At 44.6% G+C, this 27,220-nt stretch overlaps 1 protein-coding gene across 1 annotated transcript in view; it reads left to right on the top strand.

The window, feature by feature from the left end:
- YRDC (yrdC N6-threonylcarbamoyltransferase domain containing) overlaps nt 1–27,220 on the top strand; it is a 93,702-nt gene that overhangs the window by 872 nt on the left and 65,610 nt on the right. Inside the window, exon 2 of the mRNA XM_078681227.1 lies at nt 21,124–21,319. Within this exon, the coding sequence (XP_078537353.1) occupies nt 21,124–21,319 (196 nt within the window). The remainder of the gene's footprint in view (nt 1–21,123; nt 21,320–27,220) is intronic.

The following is a 27,220-nucleotide window of genomic DNA, read 5'->3' as shown; positions in this document are numbered from 1 at the left end:
TTTTAAACAAGCAGGGGTGCTTTACCACCTATATTCTGTTGACACACAAATATACTACAAAATCAAATCGCCCAGTGACGTCCGACACCTCAATGTCACGCTTACCAAGAGCCAAACCTGGTTTAACGCAAACCACTTAAAACGGAACCGGGACAAAACAGAATTAATACTGTTCTCTCCGAAAAGTAACCACCAACCAATTCTAGTCTGGCTCAAGGAGCTTGATGCTCTAAACTGCTCCCTCATCCTATCCGACTTAGTAAAGTCGCTAGGCATTACTCTGGACAAGAACTTGCCAATGAAGGACCACATCAAGAACTCTGCAAAAAGTGCGATTTACTCTCTAAAAGCACCTCAAGAAAATTAAACCTTTCATTCCTCAAGATGATCTCAAGACAATTGTACAATCCCTAGTCCTTTATAAACTGGACTATGGAAATGCCATCCTAACAGTAACCCTGGGCGAAGTACTACGTTACGCTCGCGTAGTTTGCGCTACTTAGCTCTACGCGAATTACATGTAGCACAGTGCAAACACGCGTAGCGATCATTTTTTGCTTGCGGTCCTCAACATCAAGTTGGCGTCCTCGAGCGAGCAAAATGACGTCCCAGTGAGACTTTTTCCTTGTTCGCGATCGGCAACATCAAGTTGCCGATCGCGAGCGTGGAAAATAATCCTCCCGGCGAGATTCTCAACGCGGGGAGGTCAGGTTTCTTATTGCGAGTGGTCGTGTATGCTCGCGACCGCTTGCGATAAACTACCAGTCCGCGTTGAGAACTGTCGCTCGAGTAGAAAACTACTCGAGCGGCAGAAAATGACCTCTTGCACTGTGCAAGATGCGGTTTGCACTGATTGCACAGTGCAGACAAGCATCCGGCACTGTGCAATCAGTGCGAACAACATTTTGCACAGTGCACTACGCAGTTCGCGTAGTGCACTTCACGCAGCTACTAAACATTAAACTAATAGAAGCAGGGAAATCTAGAACTCTGAGAAGCACCAACTCACTTCTTCTCATCCCTCTGAAACTGAAAAAGAAAACGACCCAGATCCTTCTCTGGCAACATACCCAGGATGTGAACACACTCCCGATTGACCTCAAATGCATCCCCTCCTTCTCTTGCTTGAAAAAGGACCTCAAACTCTTTCTTCTCAACCAATACTTTACCGACCAAGGCAACCGTCTCAGGCATCAATAACCTAGTGGACTCCCCACTCACTGTGACCTTCAAGGATGGTGTTTTTCTGAATGTTAGCCACCTGCGTCCTTCTCCCCTCACTGGATACATAAGTATTATGTCTTTGCTTTTGTCTCTATGCATCCTCATGTACTGCGATGTTATGCAATTCTTTTTCTTTTCCTTTGTGTATGTAAAGCTCTCTGATACCAACGATAAAACTTTATAAATAAAGAAAAAAACAAGGCATCTATTGGCTTTGCCACTGCTTGTTATCAGTATCACACCGCTTTCATTTGCAGTTACTCCAACACTTGTGCCCTTTATCTCACCACAGCTTTGAGAAATCCTTCACCTGCATATCTCACATCTCAGCTTTTTCCTCTTTAGCACAATTTTTATACACCTGCATGTACTTTCTTGCATCTTCTTTACTTAACCACTCCCTACACACTAAACACTCAGACCTTTCTATAAGCACTGCATTTTATTTTAATTTAACCATTTCAATATTTTGACAGCTGTGTATCTCCTTCACACACCTTCGCAGAGTATCACAATTATAATTGGTACACATAACCATTGCCCTGTGCGCTCTACAGAGAGGCCAAGATTCAGATGAACGTGTATTCTGGGCACCTTTATGACCAACTGACAGGCACAGTGAGAAACTTGCAATGCCTTCAACCTCCACTCCAGTACTCTCAATGGTGGCCTGTAATAAACACCTACCCACAACCTTCAAATGTGTCTAGAGGTTACTCCGTACACACTATACAAGAGTAATATGCTGCATAAAAAGCCTCTAAAGAAACGCATCATAATTGAAAAACCAGACGCTCTTACTGATTGCCATATTAAGTAAAATGTGTAGTGTAAGCAGGAATTACATCACCGACATGGGTTATCTTAAATTGTTTTTATGGCCATTGTTAAGAAATTAATCTGTGTTTTTGCCTGTACAGTTAAGGACATGACTGAAGGGCCTGGTAGAGAGCAGTTTCAATATCCGCTTTTAATTACTGCCTGATCTGGGCTCTGGAGGGACCCACCCCATTTAGTGCCCTGAATGAAGTTCCTGCCTACATGGGTCGCATTCTACACCGTGGAGGGTGTGTGACTGGAAGGTTGTCTTTGTTTTTGATTTTATGAGGAAAGATTTTCAATGTTGTGTTTGATGACCACCAAGGTGCTGTTAGCTTTTTAATGGGATGTCTCGCTTAGCAGTGTGATAGATGAAGAAGTGTGAGAGATGTGCGTGCAGTTTATGGTTTTCAGTAAGATGACGGCTTTGAACAGGTCACTTTGTGGTATTTGTTATGGTCATAGCTGGTTACCACACTAGGTTGTCCATTCTGAGATGTTTAGTTTTAAAGTTTATGGTCCTGAGCAGGCATGAATTGGAGGTAGGGGTTGTAGGGAGATCTGTTTGGATGAAATGTGTTACTATCATCTTATATATGATTGCTATTGTGAGATGTGAAGAAGTGGACATTCATGTAGATGTTTGGGGCTTGCAGTGGTGGACTAAATTATATCCCTTGGTTGGCCAGAGGTATGTGTCTTATCTCTTCACTTGTTAAATGCCTGTCCAGTTGGTGATAGGGAGTTTATTGCTATGAACTGTTACAGTACTGGGTGATACGTGATCCATGGGGGTTCTGTCTTATGTGAGTTTAAGAGGGTGAAGCAGTATAAGGAAATTGTTATGCAGCCGGTTTGACCTACAATTGATTGTCTGGCTGCCAAGTTTTATGGCATTATTGCAGGCTGGGGTTACATATTTATTGACATTACTGTATAATACCCTTGCCAAAGGTCAACCTTTTGTAACTTACCTGGATGTAGAAAGGTAAACGCTGATTAGTCTGCTCCACATATCTGGACTGTAGATTGTACTTTAAGGAGCAATGCATTCTCCTTCTACTAGCCCTGTGATGTGGGATGATGTAGTTAGCTTGTCTTGGCTGATTGTGACTTCCAGAGCTTGGTTGTTTATATCTAGAAATGCGCTCCTTCTATTTTTTTTATAGTAAGGTGGTATGATGATCCATGGTGCAAGCCAGGAGTGTAGGTATAGTGGTCCTTTTCATTGGAAGGCTCTGTGAATGATGCAGAGTGCCTTGAACTTTGCTATTCTAGCTACCGGCAGCCAGTGGAATGTTGACAGTACTGTAGTCATGCGTTCTCTTGGGTAAAGGTGGAGAAGAAGTCTTGTAGTGTTTTGGATTAATTGAATTTTGCATATGATGAAACCGAGGGTACCAAGTTATAGGCTGTTGGCGTAGACCAGCTTGGTTACAGGTATGAGGATAGCTTGTAGTTTTTGATGGTATCCAGGGTGTGGGAAGATGCGTCACAGTGTTTTCACTGCTTTTTTGCACTCTCCCATTTTATGGGATCCCAGAGTTCTTTGATCTCCTTTTTAGCACTGTTTATACTCCCTTAGAGGGCAAGGAAGTGTATTTGGAGGTGGCAGAGTTGTGGACATCGAAGCCAATGTGAAGCCACATATTTTCTCAGCTCCACCTCACTAGACTGTGATGACCGTGACAGTTTGAGTCTCTAAGAGGGTCAGGTCAAGATGATTTTGAAGGTGGGCCCATTAAAATCAATGGGGATGAAAAATGCTATGCAGAGTTTTCAGCGCTGGTGATTTCATTCTGGTGTATGGGAGGCACTTGGTTTATTTGCAGGGTAAATCTGCATATAAAGAGGGTGACACCCGCCATTACGGTGAGCTGTTAGATATGTTTAACGTATTACATTTCTGAAACTTCTGACTGGTTTATACTACAGGCAGACATTGAACCACGTCTCAATGGTATGACAAAAGAAGACCTGGTGTGCCCTTAACTTCGGCCTTTGTTTGGGCCAGCTGGAATAAAAAAACAAGCATTGGCATAGCCAATAGGTCTTGCCTTTGGGACCTTATTAGTCCTTAGCCATGCAACAGTTGATGTTGTTGCACCAAGGATATTGTGCAGCATAACTAAATACTTTTAAGGTCCAAAAGGCAATAACTATTGACTATGCGACTGTTATTTGCAGTGTTCAGAGACCGCAACACTGCTGTATTTCAGTATAAAAAGGAGTTATTACTTTGTAGTTATTAAGAATAATTATCATATATTACCAACAGAAAATATTGTCTGTGGATCACTAACGCTGATTCCATAGACCCTAGAAGGATGAAAGACAGAGGCAGCCCTAACAAGAATCAAACCTGCAAAATTCAAGTTATTGGTACTCCCCTTGGATGTATACCTTGCTTAATATTGTTAACATGTTTAAGTGGCTGCGACCGCTCAGTTGGTTTGGCAGAGACTGTTCTCGCTAACTGAAGATAAAGATACATAAGATCACACAAGGTGTAGTGTTTCATGATAATTCACTGTCTTCTCTAGCTATTTAGCTGCGTTGTGGCCCCAGCTCACAGTTAATAAACACATGCTATATATAAATCAGTGTAAATAGTATAAATCTGTGCACCATCTTGGGTGATAATTTTATTTTTTCTTCTTCCGGGTCTGGTGTTTGAGGGCCTTCTGATTACACTTTTTCAGACACTACCACAGCAGCAAGACCCTTAATGCGACTGTGAGGCAGCATTAATGCTATATTAGTATTAACATAATGGACATAGCATAGAATATCACAACACAACCACAAATAACGAAACATAATGGCACACAACATATGAAATGCATGCCAGATAATACAATAATACAGGGCATCAGATGACATCATCCTTAAAGTGCTTTTCCCGGGAACAGACCAGAGCACCTTAGGTCCGGTGCACACCCCGGCCTGGCTTAGCAGGGCCCCTATGCACGAGTCCACTCACCATTTCACCTGCTTAGCTCCCATGGTGAGCTTTCACCTCACCGGGCCTGCATTCTCGTGTTCCCTGGGGCCGCGTGCACCTCCACTCTGGCCATTGTTGCCTCAAGTGGGTAAGTTTGACGTAGGTGGGAACTCTTAACTAATGCAGGGCCACAAAGCGCAACTCCCCAAAATCTGTCCAGACTGGACCGGGTCTTATTCTTCTGGTGTCAACGAAATGCGGACAACCATATCAAAGAGCATCTCATGTATGAAAAACACAACTCAAACGTCCTAATTCCTGGTTTATCTGGTTTGCAGATGTTGCCCACTCAGATATGAAATGCTCATAGCAAAAGAATGTCGCAAATATGCGAAAGATATACATGGAAGTCTCAGCCAATACAGAAAATGCACGCTGATGAGATCACACCACACAGAGAAAAGTATGTTTTCATATTTCGTTAAGTCTAAGAAAGAGCGTGATATACCTTGATATACAAAAATACACATTGAAAAATGTCCTTCAAAATCCGAATGAAAGCAACCATTAACGTGGCCACCCCTCCCTTTTATACGAAAAACGTCCGCTGTAAACCTCGCTACCACAGGAAAAATGCACGTTGACAGATCCTGCAAAACGTGCCTTTCAGGCGAGGCGATACCAAAGGGGATGATGGACAGAGCGTTTGAGCAAATCAAACACTCACCACAGTCAACTGATCTGGGTTTGATCCATCAGCATTCTTTAGCTCACTCCAACACCCCAGTTCAGACATGGCCACATGCAAATCAGTCTGACCCTGTGCCTCATAGGAACAGTCCAGCCCGAACTGCCAAGCCATGTCTTCCCTGGACCGGAAACAAGCATCCTGCGACCGGTTTGGGTTCATAACCCTCAACAGCGAGGCTATCTTGAATCCAGTGACTTCCGTGACCAGCTGAAACAGCAGTCGTACACGGGATCGAGGACGGGCCCACTTGCGGGGTCCATACAGGACTTGATTATGTACTTTCCGCACCACACTTCCCATAATACACAGGCTCATTTGAGCCTCCCATTGGTGGGTGTGTCATATGGAAAATGGAGAAGTGGGTTAGCGGTTGCGCACACCGCTTCCGTTAAAGCCCCTGAAGAGAAGCATATGGAGCTTCGAAACGCGTCGGGCAGATCCATTACCGAGCGGCATCTACAAGCGGATCCCCATCCTCACCTACACATAAATCAAGCTGCTGCTCGTGTGCTACTCAAAGGTGGACAACCTTGGAGCAACAATTTATACTCGGCCGTCCAGCCACGGAGTATGCACCACCCCGTCATCCTTGGGGGTCACGGAAGTGAAACAGCAGCCGTACACGGGATCGAGGACGGGCTCACTTGCGGGGTCCATACAGGACTTGATTATGTGCTTTCCGCATCACACTTCCCATAATACACAGTCTCATTTGAGCCTCCCATTGGTGGGTGTGTCATGTGGAAAATGGAGAAGTGGGTTAGCGGTTGCGCACACCGCTTCCGTTAAAGCCCCTGAAGAAAAGCATATGGAGCTTCGAAACGCGTTGGGCAGATCCATTACGGAGCGGCATCTACAAGCGGATCCCCGTCCTCACCTACACATAAATATCAGTGGCGGGCATAAATACTGCACTGTGGGGAACGAGCTTCTGTTTTCATTTTTCATGACAGATAATGGCATATCTGACTTATTAAAAGCCTCTAGGTAGCAGAGATTTGTAGGTAGGCGAGAGGCAGTCCAGCCACAAGGGAAAGGTCTAAAGAAAGAGGATGAGGTGAAAGGTCAAAAGCCCAGTGCCTGGGATTGGGGGGCGAGGGGGAGGAATCCATGGTCAGAACTCTCTACCTGTCTGTCTCTCTCTGTATCTTTCTTTCTCTCTCTCTGGTGTTCTGTTTGTCTCAATGCATCTCACTTTCTCTCTCTATGTATCTCACTTTCTCTCTCTGTTGTCTATCTCTTTCGCTCTCCTTTTCTCTTTGTCTCGCTCTATCTCTCTCTGCCTGTTTCTCTTTCTTTCTCGATATTTCTCGCTCTCTCGCTCTCCTCTTCCCTATGTTGACCTCTCTCTCCTCTGTTACTTTCTCTATCCCCACCTTTCTCTACCTACCCCCTTCGCTACCTCTTGCTACCTGTCCCTGAAGCTCCACTCTCTACCTTTCTACTGACCTCTCTTTCTGTTCCACACTCATTGCTGGTTGTTTCATCTCTCTCTTCATACATTACTGTCTACCTCCCTTCAACTAACTTTTATGTCCTGATGTCTTCTGTCTGTTTCTTCTCTTTCAACCTCACCTTTGTCCACTTTGTGTCTCTCTATCTCCACATTGTAGAATGTCGTTTCTCCCTGCCTCATGCCCAGCTTCCGCCCCTCGTTACCTCAACTCACCAATCACAAGGGCTTGGATAAGTTAAAGATAAGTAACACATGTGATGGTATTTTGAACGGGGAACCATATGCCCTGTCCAGGGCTTCATAAAACCTAAAGACACCGGGAAATAGTACAGACTCGGGCTGTGCGTGATCGATGATGACAGGGAACGCAGCCCACCCCCAAACCTCTGCTTGTGTCCGGCGCATAGCTATAGCAATAGTACAGCAGGTGCAGGGGGGGCACCGCGTCCGTGGATCTCAGGGGGCAACTTCAGTTCAATTGGAGCTTTTTTTACTATTAATTAATGGGATTGAGGCACGTTTTTCTTGCTTGCACAAGGTCCTTGGCACCCTTTCTATGCCTTCTATACAGTGTGAAGTTAGATTTCTGGGAGCTCTAATGTGCCATATTACATTTTGATGTCAGAATTCACAGATCATAATTTAGAAGACAGACTTTTTTTGTCGCACTTCACTTATAACAGATGATTGGCGACATAAAAACTAATGTGCAGTAGGTAAATTAAAGACAGTGCAAGATTCACATAGTCCAGTTTTATTGTGTCCCATCACCATAATTTTCTATGATATCCCATCTGTTTAATGATAAAATAAAGTAGACACACAGATATCACATGCACCGCCAGTCGCGGCCGGCATTACGGGCGGGTGGGAGGGGGGGTTGGAAATGGGGTCGTCGCGCCACAGAGGGGATGGAGGGGAGGCGGGATAAATAAAATAAAAGTTAAACTTACCTTCCCACTTTTGCGTAGGTCCCGAGACTCCCGACTCCCGCCGTCCTGCCGTCCTGCCGTTTGAATTCCCACTGTGCTCGTCATCAGGAAGGCTGCAGGCAGCCTCCCTCCCCTCCACCGCAGCCTTGTGATTGGTTAGGCCGCTGCCCCACCCAGGTCATTTTCTCTATGTATGCTGAAGCATACATAGAGAACAGGAAGAGAGGGCGGTGTTGCTCGAGGGCAGGGGGGGTGGCTTCTCCACTGTTGTTCATACTGCCTGTTTGGGCGGCCCCAGGCTGCCCAAACAGACAGTATGAACAACAGTGGGCAAGCCACTTCCCTGCCCTCGAGCAGGACCGCCCACTCCCAACCAGGAACTACTGCTTTGTCGCCGTGCGAGAAGGCAGAAACATAAATGGTAGTTATTACCATTTATGTTTCTGCCTTCTCACAGGGCGAGAAAGCAAGGGGGCGGCACCCAAACGCCCCTATAGAGGAGCCGCCACTGATATATAATAATACACACATAGGCTGCTTTGTTTCCCTTTCTTCTTGTTGCAACACTCTTAACAAGCAGACTTGTATCTCACACAGGCGTTAATTAAAGGAAAGACAAAGGCTGTGCATGCATCAGAGTCTTCTGGTGCAACAACAAAAAGTCACCAAGCCTTTGGAGGGGAGTAAATGACAATTAGTGGACACAGATAAATAAAACACACTTCACAAGATCAGCAAGAAGCAGCACATTTGGAATAAACGTGAGGAGCACAATTATTGCTAGGAAAACAGCATTTGCAATGCAATTGCTCTCGATTTGCTGGAAGTTTGAGCTATTGGCATTGCATTATTAGTAGCGACGCCAATAGCTCAAATTTTCAAATGCTTGTGTGATGGTTAGTTGTGTTACTGCTGTCACTGGCAGGAGGAATGGGTGGTACAAGCACCCGATAAGAGCCCTGGCACTTATTTATTTTTATTTTTTTACAAATTAAGCACTGCTAAAATGATAATAGCAAATCGTCAGTCACACAACGGAAAGTTAACGAGGGGAATTAGAGGAAAATTATTATGACAAAGACATCAGTTAAATCCGCTTTATATTGACAATAAAAATACATAAATGGGAAGTGCGGAAATATACGCATATCTACACAATAGCTGCTTCCCATCTGTATAAACAAAACTATCCTAGTATGAACGAAAAACCGCGAAAGGCAAGAGTAACATGTGACAACTTCTTATTCCATAAAAAGCCAGAGAGGAAACATGTATGAGCAGAAAATTGCATTCTATATCTACAGTTAAAGAATTTAAACTCTGCAGATGAAAAGAATCACTGGACGTGGCGTTCGTATAAATCTCGAACAGAGAAACCTGAACAGAGAGCTAAGGAATGTCTTAAGAATGGACACACAGACCCAAATCCTTAATATATGGCGAGGGTTGTGAAAAGCCCACACTGCCAAAATGACTTGAACATTGATTGCGTGAATTAATCATGCTTTCAGGTGTATCATAGTTTAGTGCTGGGGTATGCATAAGGCGTGTTTTGTGGATATGTTCTTGTTGTTTTCTTGCCAGCTCTAGTGTTCTTTTTTTTCTTTTTTCTTTTTTTTTTTTTTTTTTTATTGAGAGATCTTACCAGTAAATTACAAATTCATCAATAGATACATAGAAATAAACCATCAGTAAAAAGAATAAAAAACGAATAATAGACAAATTAAATATCTACAATACCAATGAGTCATTCATTTTTACACTCTAGCTGCCCTCCAGGCAGCTACAGGGGCCCAAAGTCGAGTACCCATTTCCCTTGTCTTGACTCCCTTTAATTCATATAGTGCTTCCTCAATGTTATGAATACCCAACATTCTACACATCCACATTTGAAACGTAGGTGCTTCTATATCCTTCCAAGCTGCACTAATTAGGATCCTAAGGATTGCTGCAGAGATGAAAACCAAAGCTTCGGCCTCAATGCGCATATTTAGTTTCACATCACATCCAATTATTATCAGGGTTGGCGATAGATTAATTTTGACATCTAGCAGCCCCTCTAGAAACCGCTCTATTTCAGTTTTAATGCTTTTTAGTTTTTCGCAGCCCTAGAACATATGTATGATGTCAGCTGAACCGTTTCCACATCTTGAACCGTTTCCACATCTGGGACAATTGCTATCTGCCGCTTTACCCCAGGAGAATAATTTTTCCGGCGTATAGTATAGATTGAATAAGGTCTTATAGTGTTGGGCCCTAAGATTCGAGGAGCACAGAAACCTTTTATCCATAGCTAGAGCCTTATCAAGATCAACTTCTGGATCCCCCAATTTTTTGGACCAGGCAGCTTCCATTTTACCCATATCATCCATTGATGCTTCAGTAAATATTTTATATATCTCCCTAATTCTATGTCCCTCCGACTTCAGATACTCGAATAATTCATATCTCCTTAACACAGTGATACGTGGCCTAATTGATTTAATTCTGTTGACAATCTGAAAGTATTTAAATTCTTGATAACCTTGTAATAAATAGTGTTGCCTAACTTCTTCAAGTGTTCTACATTGATCTCTAATCATTATTTGCCCCAGCTCCACAATACCCTGACTCTCCCAGTGTCGCCACTCTCCATCTCTGCTAAGGTTTGAAAAAAGGGTTGAGTTCCAGAGCGGTGTACTATGATGAAAAGTGGGTATATCTAGGATTTTTCTAACAGTTTTCCACATATACCATACATTTTCAAGCGTCTTATACCCAAATTTCTTGTAATAACTCCTCTGGGTTCTCCTTAATAAGAGCCCTACTGCTTCGCTTCCCACCAGTAGCTGAAAAATTGATGGTATCACCGCCTGCCGAAGGGTTGGGCCCCCTGGATGGAAAAGGATTGCCATGTCTATGAGGAGACATGCGAAATGATAGCTCTTTATGCCTGGCAATCCCAGCCCTCCTCTTTCTTGCGGTAGTGACATATATCTGTTTGATCGCCTTATTTTGCCATATTGCCACAAGAATTTCATGAATATAGCCTCGATCTTCTTAATAATCTTCTCATCAATTTTGAATGGGATTGACCTTAATTTATAAAGAACCTTAGGAAACATTGTCATTTTTATAACGTTAGCCCTCCCAATTAATGACAGCTGTAGTGAATCCATTCTTTTTAATTCTGTTTCCATCGACTGTATAAGCGGTATATAATTATCATTAATTATTTTACCCGGTTCTGCGTTTATTATTATGCCCAAATAAACTACCGAGTCTACATATCTAACATCCAACTTGTCTATTTTTTTAGAGCATAGTACTTGTGTTTTGTCCGCATTTAATCGGTAACCCGACACATCTCCAAACCTACCAGTTATATTAACTACTTCCCTCATAGCTGACTCTGGGTCTTTGGTGATAACTGCTAAGTCGTCCGCATACGCGAGAAGTTTAGTCTGAAACCCATTAGTGAGTACTGGTTTAATGGCCACGCTGTTCATGATTTGTTTAATTAAGGGGTCTATATAAAGCGCGAAGAGGATTGGTGAACATGGACAGCCCTGCCTCGTACCCCTTGTTATGTTGATCTTACCAGATCTTTCACCCATTAATTGGATTCTTGCCATAGGTGATGAATACATAGCCCGAATGGCTTGGCAGAATCTAGGGCCGAACCCCCTTGCCTCCAGAACCTTCCATAGAAATCCCCATCTGACGCGATCGAAGGCCTTCTCCGCATCGAGGAGGATCACTGCGACCTCCTCCCCCCCTAGCAGCACCGATGTCAAATAATGTGATAGCTCTCCTAATATGATCTGTGGTACCCCTTCCTGGGATAAACCCATGCTGCCAGGGGGAAACCAAGGACGCAATGATCCTCCCCATGCGTGCAGCCATAATTTTTGCGTATAGCTTGTTCTCGCTGTTAATCAAAGATATTGGTCTGTAGGAACCTGGGTCGGTCTTTGATTTCCCTTTTTTGTGAAAGATCGCTATGTTGGTTTCTTGCCAGGACTCGGGTATTATGCCTGTATTCATGACACCTTTAAATAAATCTAAAAGCATCGGTGTTGTTTCCTCCCTTAAGCTTTTATACAACTCTAGCGGTATAGCGTCCGGGCCTGCAGCCTTTCCGCCTGCCAGATCCTGTAGGTCTTCAAATACCTCCAACATAGTGATATCTTGTTCCAAAGATTCGATGTGAGCCGGTTTTAACTTGCTACCCATGTCTAACCAACTTATATTAGGAGCCTCTACACCCGCCTCCTCCTGATATAGTTCTTGAAAGAATTTCCTGAAAGCCTCCAAAATTTCACCTGATTTGTCATATATTTGGCCCTGATATTCAATTTGTGTCACTGTGTTCTTACTCGCCACCTGTCTAATTCGTAGGGCGAATGCTCTGCCTGCTTTCTCCCCAGTTTCATAGAGGCGTGATCTCTGTGCTTGATAATTTGCTGCCGCCTTTATAGCTAGTTGTTTCTGGATCTCTGCTTTTAGGGAGTTTACTCTTTGTAAACTCTCGACAGATTGAACCACTAGAATTATATCTTGTCTGTGTTGTGTCTCTGCATCACTCAACTTTCCCATCAATGCTTCCCTATCCCTGTTAATCTTTTTCCATACCCGAGTAGTATAGCTTATGGTCTCTCCTCTTAGTCCTGCCTTGAAGCTATCCCAAACCGCTCCCCTTGATGAACTATATCTGTTGGCATCAAAAAAGGCCTGGGACCATATTTTCATGTGATTAATATAATCCATATGTGGTAAATAAAATATTACCCTGGCATAATTTCTAGGCATTAACAATTAGCATGTATCAAATGAGAGGCAGAGAGTCCGTGGTGTCCAAGTTAAAAGGGCTTTATTCCAATAACTCGAGTTAAGGGAGAATCAGTTCCATCACCACTGAGGTTCAGGAAGGGTCTTCTAACATTTAATAACAATGAACAACATATATACATTTTGTCTTGTACATAGGGCGTAGGAAGGAACGCTCGAGGCAGAGCAGAGAAAGAAAACAGATAAGAGCATGTGGGCGTACATGTGGGTGTACACTTTATGAGTCATAGGTAGGTGATAGGTAGGTGTCATAGGTGGGTGGTACACAGAGGAGGAGTTTGCATGACCAGCTGGAACTTTGCCCTACTTGTGTGCAACTTGGTCATGACGTGCAATTGACGTGTAACTGGGAGGAGAGCTGACTTTAAGTCTAGTAGAGAAGCCTTCAGTGTCAGGGAGACCAGCACATCTGGTACTATCTGATATCTTGAGTCGGGGATGTATTATCTGAAGCAAAGGTTATTCATCGCTAAGAATCAGAAAAAGCATATATTTCTTCGTTCATTGCATGGGGGCTGTGAGCTTTTTACAGATGCAAGTACTGTAATTTCATTTAAACAGAGACAGAAAGGCTAGGCCCTATCTTCCGTGGACGGGTTCTGTTTACCTTCCTCACTGGGCAGGAATGTGACTCTGTACAGCAGGCAGATAACTGTTATTCATAATACTATCTTGGCAACCCTTGCTGGGTTTCTTTCGGCTGAGCTAGAAGTATGCGAGGTCAGAGATACCTAACTGCAGCTTAATTCAGAAAGTGGCTCAGACTGAACCACAAAAGGGTTCATCGTGATTTATTTAAAAGTGCACAATGCAAATACATGGGCCTTCATGTTAGCTTAACGTTTGGGAAACTTGATGACAGGCACCTTAATGCAGGACGTGATTGCAGAGGCCTTGTGATTCAGGCCACTGGAAGAAATATGCATGGGTGACATGCACATACATGTAACACACATGTAACATAGGGTACACGTAGGGGGCATCTTGGTCAGGCAAAATTTCATTTTCCTCACATATCTGCTAGTAATTTTTTATCAAATGTCCAAGGCCTAGGAACCTTGTATGGTTTATTTATATCCATGATTAAGACTAGCGGATTGTGATCTGACAAGATTTTTGGAAGCTTATTTATTTGGACACTCTTCAACTGGGTGGTTGAGATCATGAAGTAATCCAGTTTCGAATATTTATTGAAGGGATGCGAGAAATAAGTAAACCCTGGGTCACCCATCACTAGGTTTCCCCACACATCCTCTAAACCATGTGATTGCATCATTGATGTTATCGCACTGAACACCCTCGGCTTCCTATCTATGTATGGGCTGTCATCCGAGAAGTTAGCTGAGATGTTGAAATCCCCACATAATACTATGGGGGTATGCCAGTCAATTAGTTCATTTTCGATGCGACTAAAGACCTCAGACTCATCTGCGTTGGACCCATATACCGAGCAGATAGTAATACCTAAATTCATTTCGCATATGGCCCATCTGCCTAGTGAATCCGCCTTACACCTTTTGGCCCCCCCTATCCCCATCTTGCCAATTATGGCCACGCCTCTTATCATGGAGGTCTGAGATGTGCATGCCAGCAATTCGTAACCTTTAAAGTTTAACCAATGTTTTTTTCTTCAAGGGTAAGTGGGTCTCTTGTAGACATATTATATCTAGGCTCATCATATTTAAATATTGTTCAAACTTCTCCCTCTTTTTCCAATCATTTAATCCTCCTATATTAAGAGATCCAATCCTTAACTTAGGCATGCCTAGTTTTCAAATATTGCCAATCCATCAACCTATCCAAGTAACTAGTACATTCACGATATACATGATAGGAACACATCCTTAGTTTCAATTTCAATTTCAATTTTAGTTTCAATTTCAATTTTAAACTCAAAATCAAATATACTCTTGCGTTTATGACTTCATTACCAGTACGAACTCTCTTCAATTTTTTATTTTCTCCCCCCTCACGCACCACCCGACCCCCCCTTCCCCCTCTCCCTACCCCACCCCCCGTCCCACCCCTCTCCTGTCACCCTTTGAGGCAACCTGGGTTTAGACTCACCCAGTTATTGGTGGCCGTGCGGTCCGTGCGCCTGGGCTTGCCCCCCTGACCTGATACTATTCCATCCTAGAAAATGTCAACCTTATAACAAATAATAATAATAGTTTGTCAGCACTAGATTTCTTCTTCTATTTATTTATCGTTATTTTGTTTCGCTCTCTCTTCAATCTCCTTAAGATAAGCCTCCGCCTGGATTTCGCTTATGAAGCTCCTCGTTGAGCCTTTATAGATTATTTTTAGGCGCGCCGGATTTTGCAGATAGACCGTTGCTCCTAGCTTTTCAAAAGGGGCGAAGAGTTGTCGCATTCGCCATCGTCTTTCTACTGTTGCATGCGTGAAATCTGGTCTTGCAAAAAACTTGAAACCCTTATATTCTCTTTTAGCCGTTGGCCTAGCCAAGTCATATATAGTGTCCCGAACCAGGAAGTTTCCAAAGTTGACTAGAAATGCTCTAGGGTAGTGTTCTATGCTGGTTATTCTTTTTGTGGGCAGCTGGGGAAGGAGGAGCTGCACACAGGTCCAGGGTTTCCCAATACAAGATTACTTCTTGCACCCAAACTGTGTATTCTAAAACTACACTACAAAAAGGAGCCCACTAGGTACATCACATGTGAGTAGGAATAACACAACAGAACTGCCACAAGATTGGCCTCTTTTGTCATGGTGCTGCTGCAAAAGCTAAGAACAAATGACATCACCACGCCAGGCTCCAGTGTTGATAGGCCTTATTATTGTAGTGACCTTAGTACAGGTCATGGGCTGCTTGAAGAGACTACTACATTGGCAACTTCCACAAGCCAGAGATGCATCCATCCAGACGCATCCACGATGGCTTTATCATCAGAAAAGGGTGCACCGAACTATAATGCTGCGCTGCATGTTGAACCAAGTAACCTTGCATCAGCCCCACGCAACTGTTTGTGTAATTTAAAAAATTTCTGGTCCGGGTTGTTAGGTTTGCACACAAGCTGTCGCCCTATGGAAAGTGGAAGTGAACAACAGCCGAGCCACTGCTCGAGGTCATGCTCTCAAACGCACAAACCACAGCGGCGTAAAGAAGATGGTGCTGCCAGTGCCCAGATACTGTGCATGTGCATGCTTGTGTGTGTGCTGATAATGTTTGAACGTAACCTTTGCTCATGAAAAATGGATGCACACGCTAATCAGAGTTTACTTCTACTTGTTCACCTCTGTGTCCAGGGGCATGGAAGGAAACGTTTGGTTTTACAGCTGTGCGTCTGTCAGTCGAAACATCTACGATAGTTGAAAACAAATTGCATAGAAACATTGGTATGTTAGGTAACACTTGGTGTTAATAGAGTTTCGTGAAGACAGATGCGAAGTGACGAATAGGTCCAGAATATAAATTTAATCATTGACTATGATGTTGATCAAATTGATATATATGGGTGTAAGACTGACATGGAGACAGACACGCATATATGAATATATGCAAAAACACTGCATGCAAGAGCAGCACCAGCAATCAGGGACCAAAGACAGACACAACAGCATTGGACCTCTCAATATTCACTAACAAGCATTGGCCGCGTGCAAAAGTGAAAGCAGCACGACACAGCGGGGGAGGGGCGGAGGAGCGTGAAAGCAATCAAGTGAGAGGAAAGACAGATGGCGCCTGATCGGGTGCTGAAAGCTGGCGGTTGCGTGTGTGAACGCAAGCGCTAGGCCAGCCAAAGCAGCTTGTGGTAGCACTTTATAAAGCCCCTACTAAATGTCTCACAGAGCAGCACATGCGCTGGCTCAGGCGTGACCTAAACAAAGCATTAACACCGGAGATAAAAAGGTGAGACCAATGGATACCCATTTAGTGGCTGATTTGTACAAAGTGAAACCACAAAATCTGGATTAGTTGTGGCTTCCCCTTAACCAAATTTTGTGATCTAGGGCAAATATTTTATTCTGCCAACCCTCCTTTTTCTTTACTTTTGCATATGAAGGCACCTTCAAATACATATGTTCAGAATACCAGCTATACAAAAACCTATTGTGGTTGGATAATTAGACTATAATGTTGCTCTTTCTATAACCATCAATTCCACATACAGGGTTCACATGAAAGCTGTCTTCCCTTTTACTTTACTAATGGCACTGTTGCCCGAGGAAGGGTGAGGACAGGAATGGTTCTAAACTCATGTTTAAAAAGTATCACTTTTAATAGGTACTTCTCCGTACAGTACTATAATATGATGAGGTCACATGAAGGCTCCCACATGTTAAATAGACTTTTTTTTAGTTATGAAGAGATTTCATAATCTGTTACGTGATGTTTGTTTTGATTTACATGGTAAACGTTTCAGGCATCTGCTCGTGCACTGGCTCTAAGAGCTAAAACAAGCCAACGGCCTGGCTCGCCCTGGTAATTTTTATGCTCGCCCACCTCTAGGCGTAACTATTGTTCCTGCAGCCTGTGAGGTGCCCCAGGCCCTAAAGCAGTGGTTCCCAAACTGTGCGCCGCGGCACACCCGGTGCGCCGTAATGAGGTGCTGGGGCGCCGCGCGCACACTGTGGGAAATTGCTACCAACAGCCCTCAGCCGTTCCTCATTCGGCAGGCACGACTTGGACGCAGTTTAATGAACACTTTGGCAATCCGTGTGATAACATGAAAAGCCTGAATGGAACTGGGGTGCCGCCCTTTAAACATCACTGACTTATAGGAAAAGAGGTATGTGGATGTATGTGTGGCATTTAAGAGGTTTGGGAAACCGTTTGTTTCAAGTATTCTGTGCCTGTCTTTGTGTTTTTAAAGAGTCTTGGAATGCAGTGTATTATAGGAATGTACCTTTTCCAATTTACTTTTTGATAAGTTTTGCTCTCTGGAATGCAGTTTGACAAAATCTTCTTCCCTCAATAGAACATGAGTATTATTAAAATTTTTGGATTTATGTATATCCATGGATCTTTGGCTATCAAAGTGTGCTCTATTTTTATAAAATGTAACCCCTACATGTCCACCTGCGCCCCTCTTTAAATTCTCATTTTTCGAAAACAATTTAACAGAGACACATTCTCCTGTAAACCTCTTAACTTGTCACCATATTTAGTGTAATTCTAGGTAACCTTTTTTCTGTGTCAAAACTTCCAATGAAAATGAGAAATGACGCTTTTGGACCCCCCTCTTTTTCCTGGCCCGCACTTGACAGAGCTCCACAAAACTAGTATAAAGGAACCAACGTATATGATTTTTTTTATGAAGGAGGGGGTTCATGCGGACTCATCGAAGAGCACCAAAGTTATTAGGAAAAAAGATAATTCATTTTTTATGGAAACAGACTCAACCATAACTGTGCTGTTGCCACCTAAAGTTAGTTCGAGCCAGCCTGCTGAAGGCGCTACAACAGCTGCCTGACTGATCTCAGGAATGGCTACACTGTGTAACAGAAAATGGGATATGGACCAGGAGAGAAGCTGGCATGTAAAATAGCTGTCTTGCAGTTCTTGGTTTATACTTCTAAAATGTCCATATTTACTAGAGGCACATATCATGCCATGTGAAGTAGGCCTAAATTGCAACATAAGGAGTGTAGATGCAGTGCATGGTGCATCAGTTTTGTGCACAGGGTTTAGAAGATTCGAATTCCTTTTTGGCTAAACTATTTGGAGCTGCTGTCAGTCGGTCCTACAGTCTTCCCGAGCACTAAGTCAGGTAGGCAATATTCTGAAACTAAAGAAGGGAAAGAAAACAAGCGAGGTTATTTCACTAGGTGGGCCAAACGTTTAACAAAACTTAATTGGAAACTGTGTGGGCTCCTGATTACCTAAAGTGCATTTGATGAAATGGATGATAGACAAACAGAGAATGCATTTGCTGATTAATTGCAGGCCAGATATTTGAGTTCAGCATTCTCCTCATCGGGTTCCGTACCCATTTGGGGGATTCTTTGCTCATTGGCATCGTTTGTGGGGAAACTGATTCTGATTCCTTCCATCCTTTTGTAAAGCACTCTGATATCCTTCGGTATCTTGTTCGCGCTATATAAAAGTTTATAAATAAAATAAATAAATAAAAAACCCAGTCGAGAAGAGGGAGGGGAAAAAAAAGTTGCTAGCGGTGAATGAGTTCTAAAGCCAGGCACATAGCTTTCTCCGCATAGGCCTGCGCGAAGACTTTGCGCAGGTACTGGGACGCATAGTCCTGCACCTGCATGAATCACTCTGGGTCGGTGAAGCAACTCATAAGGAGCCCTCCTTTTTAGTGTAAAAATAATGCTGGTGATACTGAATACGACAGACTAAACTCAATGTTCCATATCCTCACAGCGGGTCTCAGTACCAAAAGCTACTGAAAGCAGCAACTGGCATAAATAAGGGTTTGGGACCAGGCACTCTGTTGGGGCAAAAAAATGATGGATTGGGATGCAGCCAAAGTGATTGCCAGTGGATGAGATTAATAATTCAAGCATTCCAACCATCATTGCGTCCCAATTACTTTAAGGAAGACAACAGGAAGTACTCCCGAGGTCAGGCTTACACCCCCCCCCCCCAGCCACAGGTCACAAAAGTTTGGGAACCCCTGCCCTAAAGCAAAAGCACTTCAGGAGCTGATTTTGGAGTGGACTAGTAGAAAGGCATAGCCTATGAACAGAGGGAGTTCATTCAATTGTAATCCTTGTTTCAGGTAAACCTTTTTTTATTTCTACATTTCGAGTTAATGGCAAAGAAGTATCACAATTTGAAAAGCTTAACATAGCATGACTTGTGTGCACTAATCCCAAAATCTTCTAATGCCAGACCAATGCTCCGGCTTGGAATCTTGGATGGATTTCCGGCTCATTCTTAAAAAAAAGCCTTTTCTTAACAAACAGTGATTTTCTGTCTGAATGTATATGTTAGGTCAGTAGCGTGACACTCGCTTAAAGGCAGCAGAGCTCTGTACAAAGTCCAAGGCAACATTTATGTCTGGGCTCCTGTTCTAAATAATTGAGGGGTATATTTACCAACAATTGACACAATACAGCATAGTAAGTGAAGTTGCTAAAATGACTTGCGTGAAAGAGCAGAATAGCACCATATTTTCAAACATATGGCACATTTGAATTGAAATTGAAAGCTCTGACATATAAGTTCCAAAGTGAACCCTCACATCATCTCTCTGTTCACTCCCTATTCAACCTCCTTGCTTTCTCAGTTCACTCTTCTCTGTCTGTTCCCTCCTCTCTCCTACATTGCCATTTGTCTCTGCCTCTCTCCCTCCCCCACATGCTATCTCTCGGTTTCCTCTCCCTCAGCTTTTATATACCCCTTCTATCCTTTTCACTCTTTTATACCTGTTCTCTGTCACCCTCCGCATCTTTCTATATCTGTTTTTCGCTCCAGTCTGCCCCACCTTCTTCTATGATTCTCTTTTAACCATCTGTTATTTTCCCATCTCAGCTGGTAGATCCTCGCTTGCTTCCCTTGTCTCTCACTTTTCACTCCCACTATTCCAACTTTATATCTTTTCCTCTCTGTATATGCCCTCTCCTCCTTTCTTCCCATTATTTCTCCCTCGCTGTTTCGCACTCTCTGGTAGTGCTACTGTCTGGGAACTCGAAGTCTAAGTTCAGCAACACAGCACTTTTTCTGGCACTATCTATCATTCATGGTACTGGGGTTGAATGTTGAAAACTTTGTTAAATACGTCCAGCTCTGTGTGAATTTTTGTTCAATGCTCCAATGTGTAATGTACACTAAATACCCTAAATCTATTTTAACTTCTACTTCTGGCAGCTGTCTATTTTATAATTGTGCGACGTCCTAAGATGTGTCCTTAAAAATGACCTTTTGTCCTGAAATTTTATCTAGAATTTTGACCTTTTGTTCTGAATCTATTTTAATTCTGGCATGGCTTGCCAAGACCTGCAGGTGTGCCTGTCTCTGCGCCGGGAGGCCTTTTGGGGGAGTTGTGCGGTATACAAGACACCTTGAATAGAATTTTTACTGTCGCAGTCCAGAATTTGCCGCCTTCTTGCTAGGTGGGCCTCATAGCACCACTACAGACAAGGACCAACCTTCTGCAAATCCCCCTTGGTGCTTGGGAAGAAGCAGTCCAGCCCAATATGCTTTTGGAGACCTAACTTGACTTTTGTTGCCTCTTTACAGGTTGGACAGAGATCATAAACACAACTGCTCGTGTTTTGCAGGAGGGAGGGGTGATCGGAGTCCCCACTGACACAGTCTATGGACTTGCCTGTCTCGCCCAGAACTCTCAGTCCATAAAAAATATGTACAGTGTGAAAGGACGCAATGGCAGTAAACCTCTGGCCATATGTGTTGGGAACATTGAAGATATTTACAGGTAAGAATACAGTGGAGAGCATTAGCCACTTCGAAGGGATGAAATGTATTATGCTACTGAAGCAGAACTATTTCTTATCTGTCAGCCATAGTTTAGTTTCCGAACTTATGTAATGACATTTTCTTATGACAGGAAAGGTGATTGGAATTGTGTTGCAATTTTATATTTTCATCACCCGTAAACGAGAAAAATTAACACCTTATAGTTGTGTGTATTCTTTTTTTGGTTGTCATCAGCGAGCTAAAAATCCATTAAAAGTACGGTTGCAGTAGTTTAGCCCAGTCGTGTATGCTATTAGGAAGGTTGGAATCTGGTTGGGCAATAATATCACACTACTGAGTTGGTAAAGTTCACCCTCTGAGGTAACACTTGTGAACATATATAGTACAGACTACAACATAAATTGGCAATGCAAGTAGGTCTGACTTTAAAGGAATGTTGGATGGTGGTGTGAAGCATTACAAGTAAATAGCATCGAAATAGATATGTATTTGTGTGGAAACAAAGAACTGTGGAATAATATTTGTGTAGGTTAAAAGGTCAGGTGACATTTGCACTGTCAAGTTTGTCCCAGAACTCCATGTAGGAAAAGGACTGCCCTCCTCCGATCTGCTGCTGTCGGAGGAAAAACAACATAAGTTAGTTATTTAAGACACTTTAATATCATTCCAAACCTATGTGTGCCACTAAAATAGCAAGCTTAGGCAGATGGATATATGAACAAAATTATCACCGCTGCGTGGAGAGCAAGCACTTTTTTTGTGGAAGCAGAGAACATCTGTCCAATTAAAACATGTATTTCTGGTTTCCAACATGTGGGCGGAGTCAAAGCCCCTCTCTAGTGTTGCTCACCAAATTGTCTAGCTACAGCTGTGCTGTAAAGCCAGACCATAACAAGCATTTGCAATGCAATAGGTCTCGCAGTTGTTAGAGTTTGAGCCAGTGGCATTGTAAATGGCACTGCCTTTTATTTATGTTTTGGGTTTTAAAACGTAAATAAAAGGCATTGTCAATTACAATGCCAAAAGGTTAAACTCTCGCAAATGCGAGACATTGCAAATAACAATGCCTTTTATTTACGTTTTCGTTTTTAAAACATAAATAAAAGGCATTGTCATTTACAATGCCAATAGCTTAAACTTGCGTAAATGCGAGACCTATTGCATAGCAAATGCTTGTTTGTTGTTCTTTTTAAGTTATGTATGCTTGCAATAAAAATTAAAGATTTTAAAAAATCACACCAGTTTCCAGGGCCAGACCGATTGAGTTTGCCAATGCTTGATTTAAAATGTAATTGGTCTTCAAATCACCTTGAATTTTAAGAACATTGTTTGAAATGTAAAAGGAGAAAATAATATTTAACTAAATAATGGAAACAAATACATAACATGAATATATCAAGCGCTAACAGAATCAACTGCCTGATCTCCTAAGGAAAAAAAATGACAGCATGTATAATTTAATATTTTTCATTTGCAAGCTGTTTCCTTCTTCTTCTTAAATTGTTTTGTGGCTTTATAAGTAAAAATCTGCATTAGACAATGATTATCAGTTTTCATTCCTTCCAAAATACACAGTCTATAATTTAGAGTACAAAGAATATGGCAATTGACCTTCAAAAGCAGGTTTATGAAGATAAAATGTACCGCGCTAGTGAAATGGCTATGTCTCTATCTATAACGAGATGAAAGAAGCATTGGCGGCCAAGCCACTAGATCTTAACTCTAGGACTTCTTGGATTGTGAATGGTTTTGGCCATGCTGTGCAGCATGGCAAAAAAAAGGAATACAAAATAGCCTATGATGCAACTGAAACGTGGTTTTGTAGGCATGTGCACCACACACGCATGGTCCTGTAAATTATGCCGGCACCTTTTGTCTTATTTAGCGCTCCAAGTTGGATAGGTAAGTAAATAAAAAAATAATAACGTGCAAAAGCTTTTTTAAGAGTAGGTGAGGGAGGCAGCAAGGGGAGGGGGGCTATAAAAAACTATTAAAGGGTAGGCAGTGGTCCACAAAACTACTAAAGAAACAAACAAAAAGTAAACTTTTCATTTTAAACGCAGTCCTCTTTCTTTTAAGTACATCAGACTGCAGTAAAACAAGTCTACTGCAAGTCAATAACAGACATGGTGTTCTGCTTTTCCGACCAGGCCACCATCCCTGTGATAGCCTCCAACTATAGTGCTCCGCAATTTTTGTGACAGGATATTCGGAGGGGAAAGGATGTGGCTTAACAGCTAGAACAGACGACTTTGAAGCTGGGGCCCAGGCTCAAGGCTGATGGGAGACTCAAGCATCCTGTGATTGTGGGCAAATCACTTCATCTCCCCGTCCCCGGCCTAGAAGTTAATGTGTCCGACTGTCACGCAACTGGTGCTCATGTAAAGCGCTCTGAAACCTTTGGCTCAAGTTCGCGCTATATAAAACTGTAAAAAATAAAGTACATCCGGCCCGTAGGCACAAGAGCACGTATTCACCTAGACATGCACTCCGTGCCTCTCTTGAGTGACTTTGTTGCTGACGTAGGAACAAGCAGACCTGTCTTCTAATCTCGGCAGCCTCGACTAAAACTTGTGCGCTCCTGGGCAGCACATCCCCACCCTGCGCAATGCTTCACTTATCTGCCAGAACAGCAGTGCATTGAGCCTGAAAACCAGTGTTTCCTGCTGTTCCTCTCCAATATCTTTTTACCTTTAGAGCAGCAAGTTAAATGCGACGCCGTCCCTTTAATCCATGCTCGAGGACGTGGGTCCCACGTGGAGCACGAGGAGTGGAGGCAGACAATGCTGGTTGGGGGTGGCACTCTCCGGCTGCACACCCCAAAAGAGAGCCGGCAGTCCCCACCAGATGGGCTGTCTCCCGAGGCGGGGGACAAGAGTGTGTGTGTGAGCAGCAGGACAAAGCAGAGACTTCAACCCCGTCAGCAGGTGCAGGGACCCGCACATCTGCTTTGCGAGATGAAAGAGCTAAACCCATTATCTGTGTTATTCCAGCGTCAGCCTCACGTGAATGAAAGAAACCGAGCCTCTGCCTGAACAACGCGGCCAGAGAAAGCAGTCCCATGCACACACAGCGACGTCATCTGCCCTCCTAGTGCAAGGAATACAACACACTCCCACCCACACACACACAAAAGCACACATGCTAACCAATCATCTCACTGTCAAAACACCCACTTGAGTCCAGGTCTGGCCACATTGCAAAAACACACACGAGCAAAAGCGCACACAAGGGCAAACTTACACCCGCCTCAGACACGCGATGCACGCATACACCTATCCACACACACACGCACGCCCCAACCTGCTCCTGACTACTCCAAAAACACTTTTGCATCCAACACATATGCTCACAAAAACATTACACCCCGCTGCTTCATGCGCAATCCACTCACACAGTATTACAAAAACACTCATAAACCACCACAGCATGCACTTAGACTCAATTAACCACTTTTTTTGAAGGCGCCGTGGCAGGAGACTTCAGTGCTCTTGGTGCGCGCAGTTATCGCTTAGGAGCAACTGCTAGAAAGAGCGTGGAGATTTGGGGTCGAGGATGTTACTGTTGCCACCGAATTGGGGACGTCTCGTGTGCAATGGCTTCCCGTTAGACAATAAACAAGAAAAACAGAAGACGGAAAGAATCCACGGACGGAATACACGGAGGCCGCCCCGGAAGTCAGGCACGGTCGCCTGTGACGGGGGCGGGGCCACGTCCAGACCGGAAGAGGAGGCAGGCGGAGTCGATGCGTCTCGCGGCCCGGGGCTCCTGTGAGCGGTGTGGAGACCCGGGGCCGCGCTAGCAGGAGGTTGGGCGCCGCGTGCTGAGAGAAGAGTCCCCGACATTGCCCAGGTAAGTTTCAAAAGGCTGGGGGGGCTTGGTGCACTTGTGTGTGTGTGCGTGTATGCTCTTGTGTGTATGCGACGGCGACGGTGACGGCGGGGGAGGGGGGAGCGGGGGCCTCGGTGCACTTGTGTGTGTGCGCGCGTATGTGTCAGGGGGGGTGTGTCTCTGTATGTATGTATGTATGTATGTATGTATGTGCGTGCGTGCATGGGCGCTTGTGTGTGTATGCGCATGCGTGTGTGGTGCTTGCGCTTCCCAGGAGACAGCGCCTGGCCACAGCGCGCGTTCCCGTTTCAAATCGGCTCCAGGGATGCGCGCGCCCCAAACTGTCTCCTGGGGAGCACACTCCCTAACATAAGATCTCGGCGGAGACGCGCTTCCGCGCGTCTTTAGCCGAGACCTAAAAAGGGCATAACAGTATGCTGCAGAACGGTCATCCTTTTGGTACGTAAAATGTGCTATATTTCACACACAATTATTACAACATTTACATAGGTATAAACCGTTTTGGCAGTGAGTGACAAAACACTTACTGCATTGTAGCTCTAGGGCTACTACAAAAAGACTTTTTTTTTTTATCGGTTGAGGTCAGTCCTGAAAAGAGAATTCATTACAACATTTTGTTCATCATAGCCAAGCTGAGACAAATACTGACATTGTCTAGCTCAGTCTACTAATACTGGAGTATTTGTACCATTTTAACAGCATGCTTTTCATGAAATGAAAATAAGTCTGTTTAAACTCTTGTAAACAGATCAGAGGCCTGGGGGGGCGTGGCCAAGAGCCGTTCATGGCGGACGTGTAGTGCTGCAGCTCCGTCTCTAGCCCTTTCATACTCGCTATTGATCCTGCATACCCTATCTGCAACCACCCCAATCTTTGGCCTCCACCTGAGGTAGACGAGCGGCGGACAGTGGCGACTCGCTAGCCTCCTCAGACGCTGCCTGCCGCCTGGATGAGCCGCGCTGACCACTGAGGCCTAATACGCAGGGAGAAGCCGCGGCCTCGTTTGGCCCCGAGACCTGCCCGTCGCTGACTTCCGGCGAGCCGCCACCGAGACACCGGAGGGGCGTCGGGGCACAGACCTGTACACGCTGCAATCGGAGGACCGGCGACTCCTCCTGCACTCCCCGGCCACCGGTGGACAACCGTGACCCGCCCTGTCCTGATTGCCCGGCTTGGGGCTGGAGAGGTGCCGAGCCGCGCTGCGCCTTCTGAACCACTGCGAGGGCGCCTGTGGCCGGCGCGTGAGACTGCAGAGCGGGCTGGGAGGGGATCGCTGGAGCCCTGGTGCTGCTGTGGCTGCGTGAGCCGTGGGCGGCGGCCGGCGGGCCTTGACACCGAGGTGACGACACAGGCACCATTCCGCCTGCACCCTGACCGACGCGGAAGACATCGACACCACCGGCGGTCCCCTGAGAACGATAGAGGAGACGCGTATCTGAGGGGGAGACGCAGCGCCTGCACAACACTTGCAGCCGCGCTACCACTGGGGACTCGGAACAGCGTGGAAAGGCCCAGATACGTGGGTACCCACGTGGCAAACTACTAACTGAGAAGGCCGCCATCGCTGGGGCAGCTGAGAGGCGCCATAACACTGTTCAGCCTTTGGCGTTTCCCCCCACCCCCCCCTCCTGCAGCCACTTACTCATACCTACCGCTGCTCCGGGTCCACTGCGGCAACTACTTAAGGGGTTCCCCACAGTACAGCGGTGAACGGACTGGGCGTGCCGCTTCCTCTGCAGCGCGCTGACCCTGTCTGACGACAGGAGGACACCTCTCCTACTGCCTTTCACACTGGGATACTGGTGACCACGTGGGGATCCACGGTACACAAAGCGGTGCCCTGAGGGCTTTACCATCGGAGGACGGAAACGCGGCCACCCAATGCCGCTCTGCATACTAGGTCGATGGGACGACACAGGGGCAGAGGTCAGGACCCTGGTGCATCGACGAACATGCACTCTACCGGATCAGAGGACCCTCTTTCCTCCTCAAACATGGACGTCATACTGCCGACTGGGACAGGGTCCCAGGACGCCAAACTAGGTCT

This window comes from Lissotriton helveticus, chromosome 3_1, assembly GCF_964261635.1.
Source record: "Lissotriton helveticus chromosome 3_1, aLisHel1.1, whole genome shotgun sequence".
Taxonomy (NCBI): Eukaryota; Metazoa; Chordata; class Amphibia; order Caudata; family Salamandridae; genus Lissotriton; species Lissotriton helveticus.
This window is presented reverse-complemented; position numbering and strand designations above follow the sequence as displayed.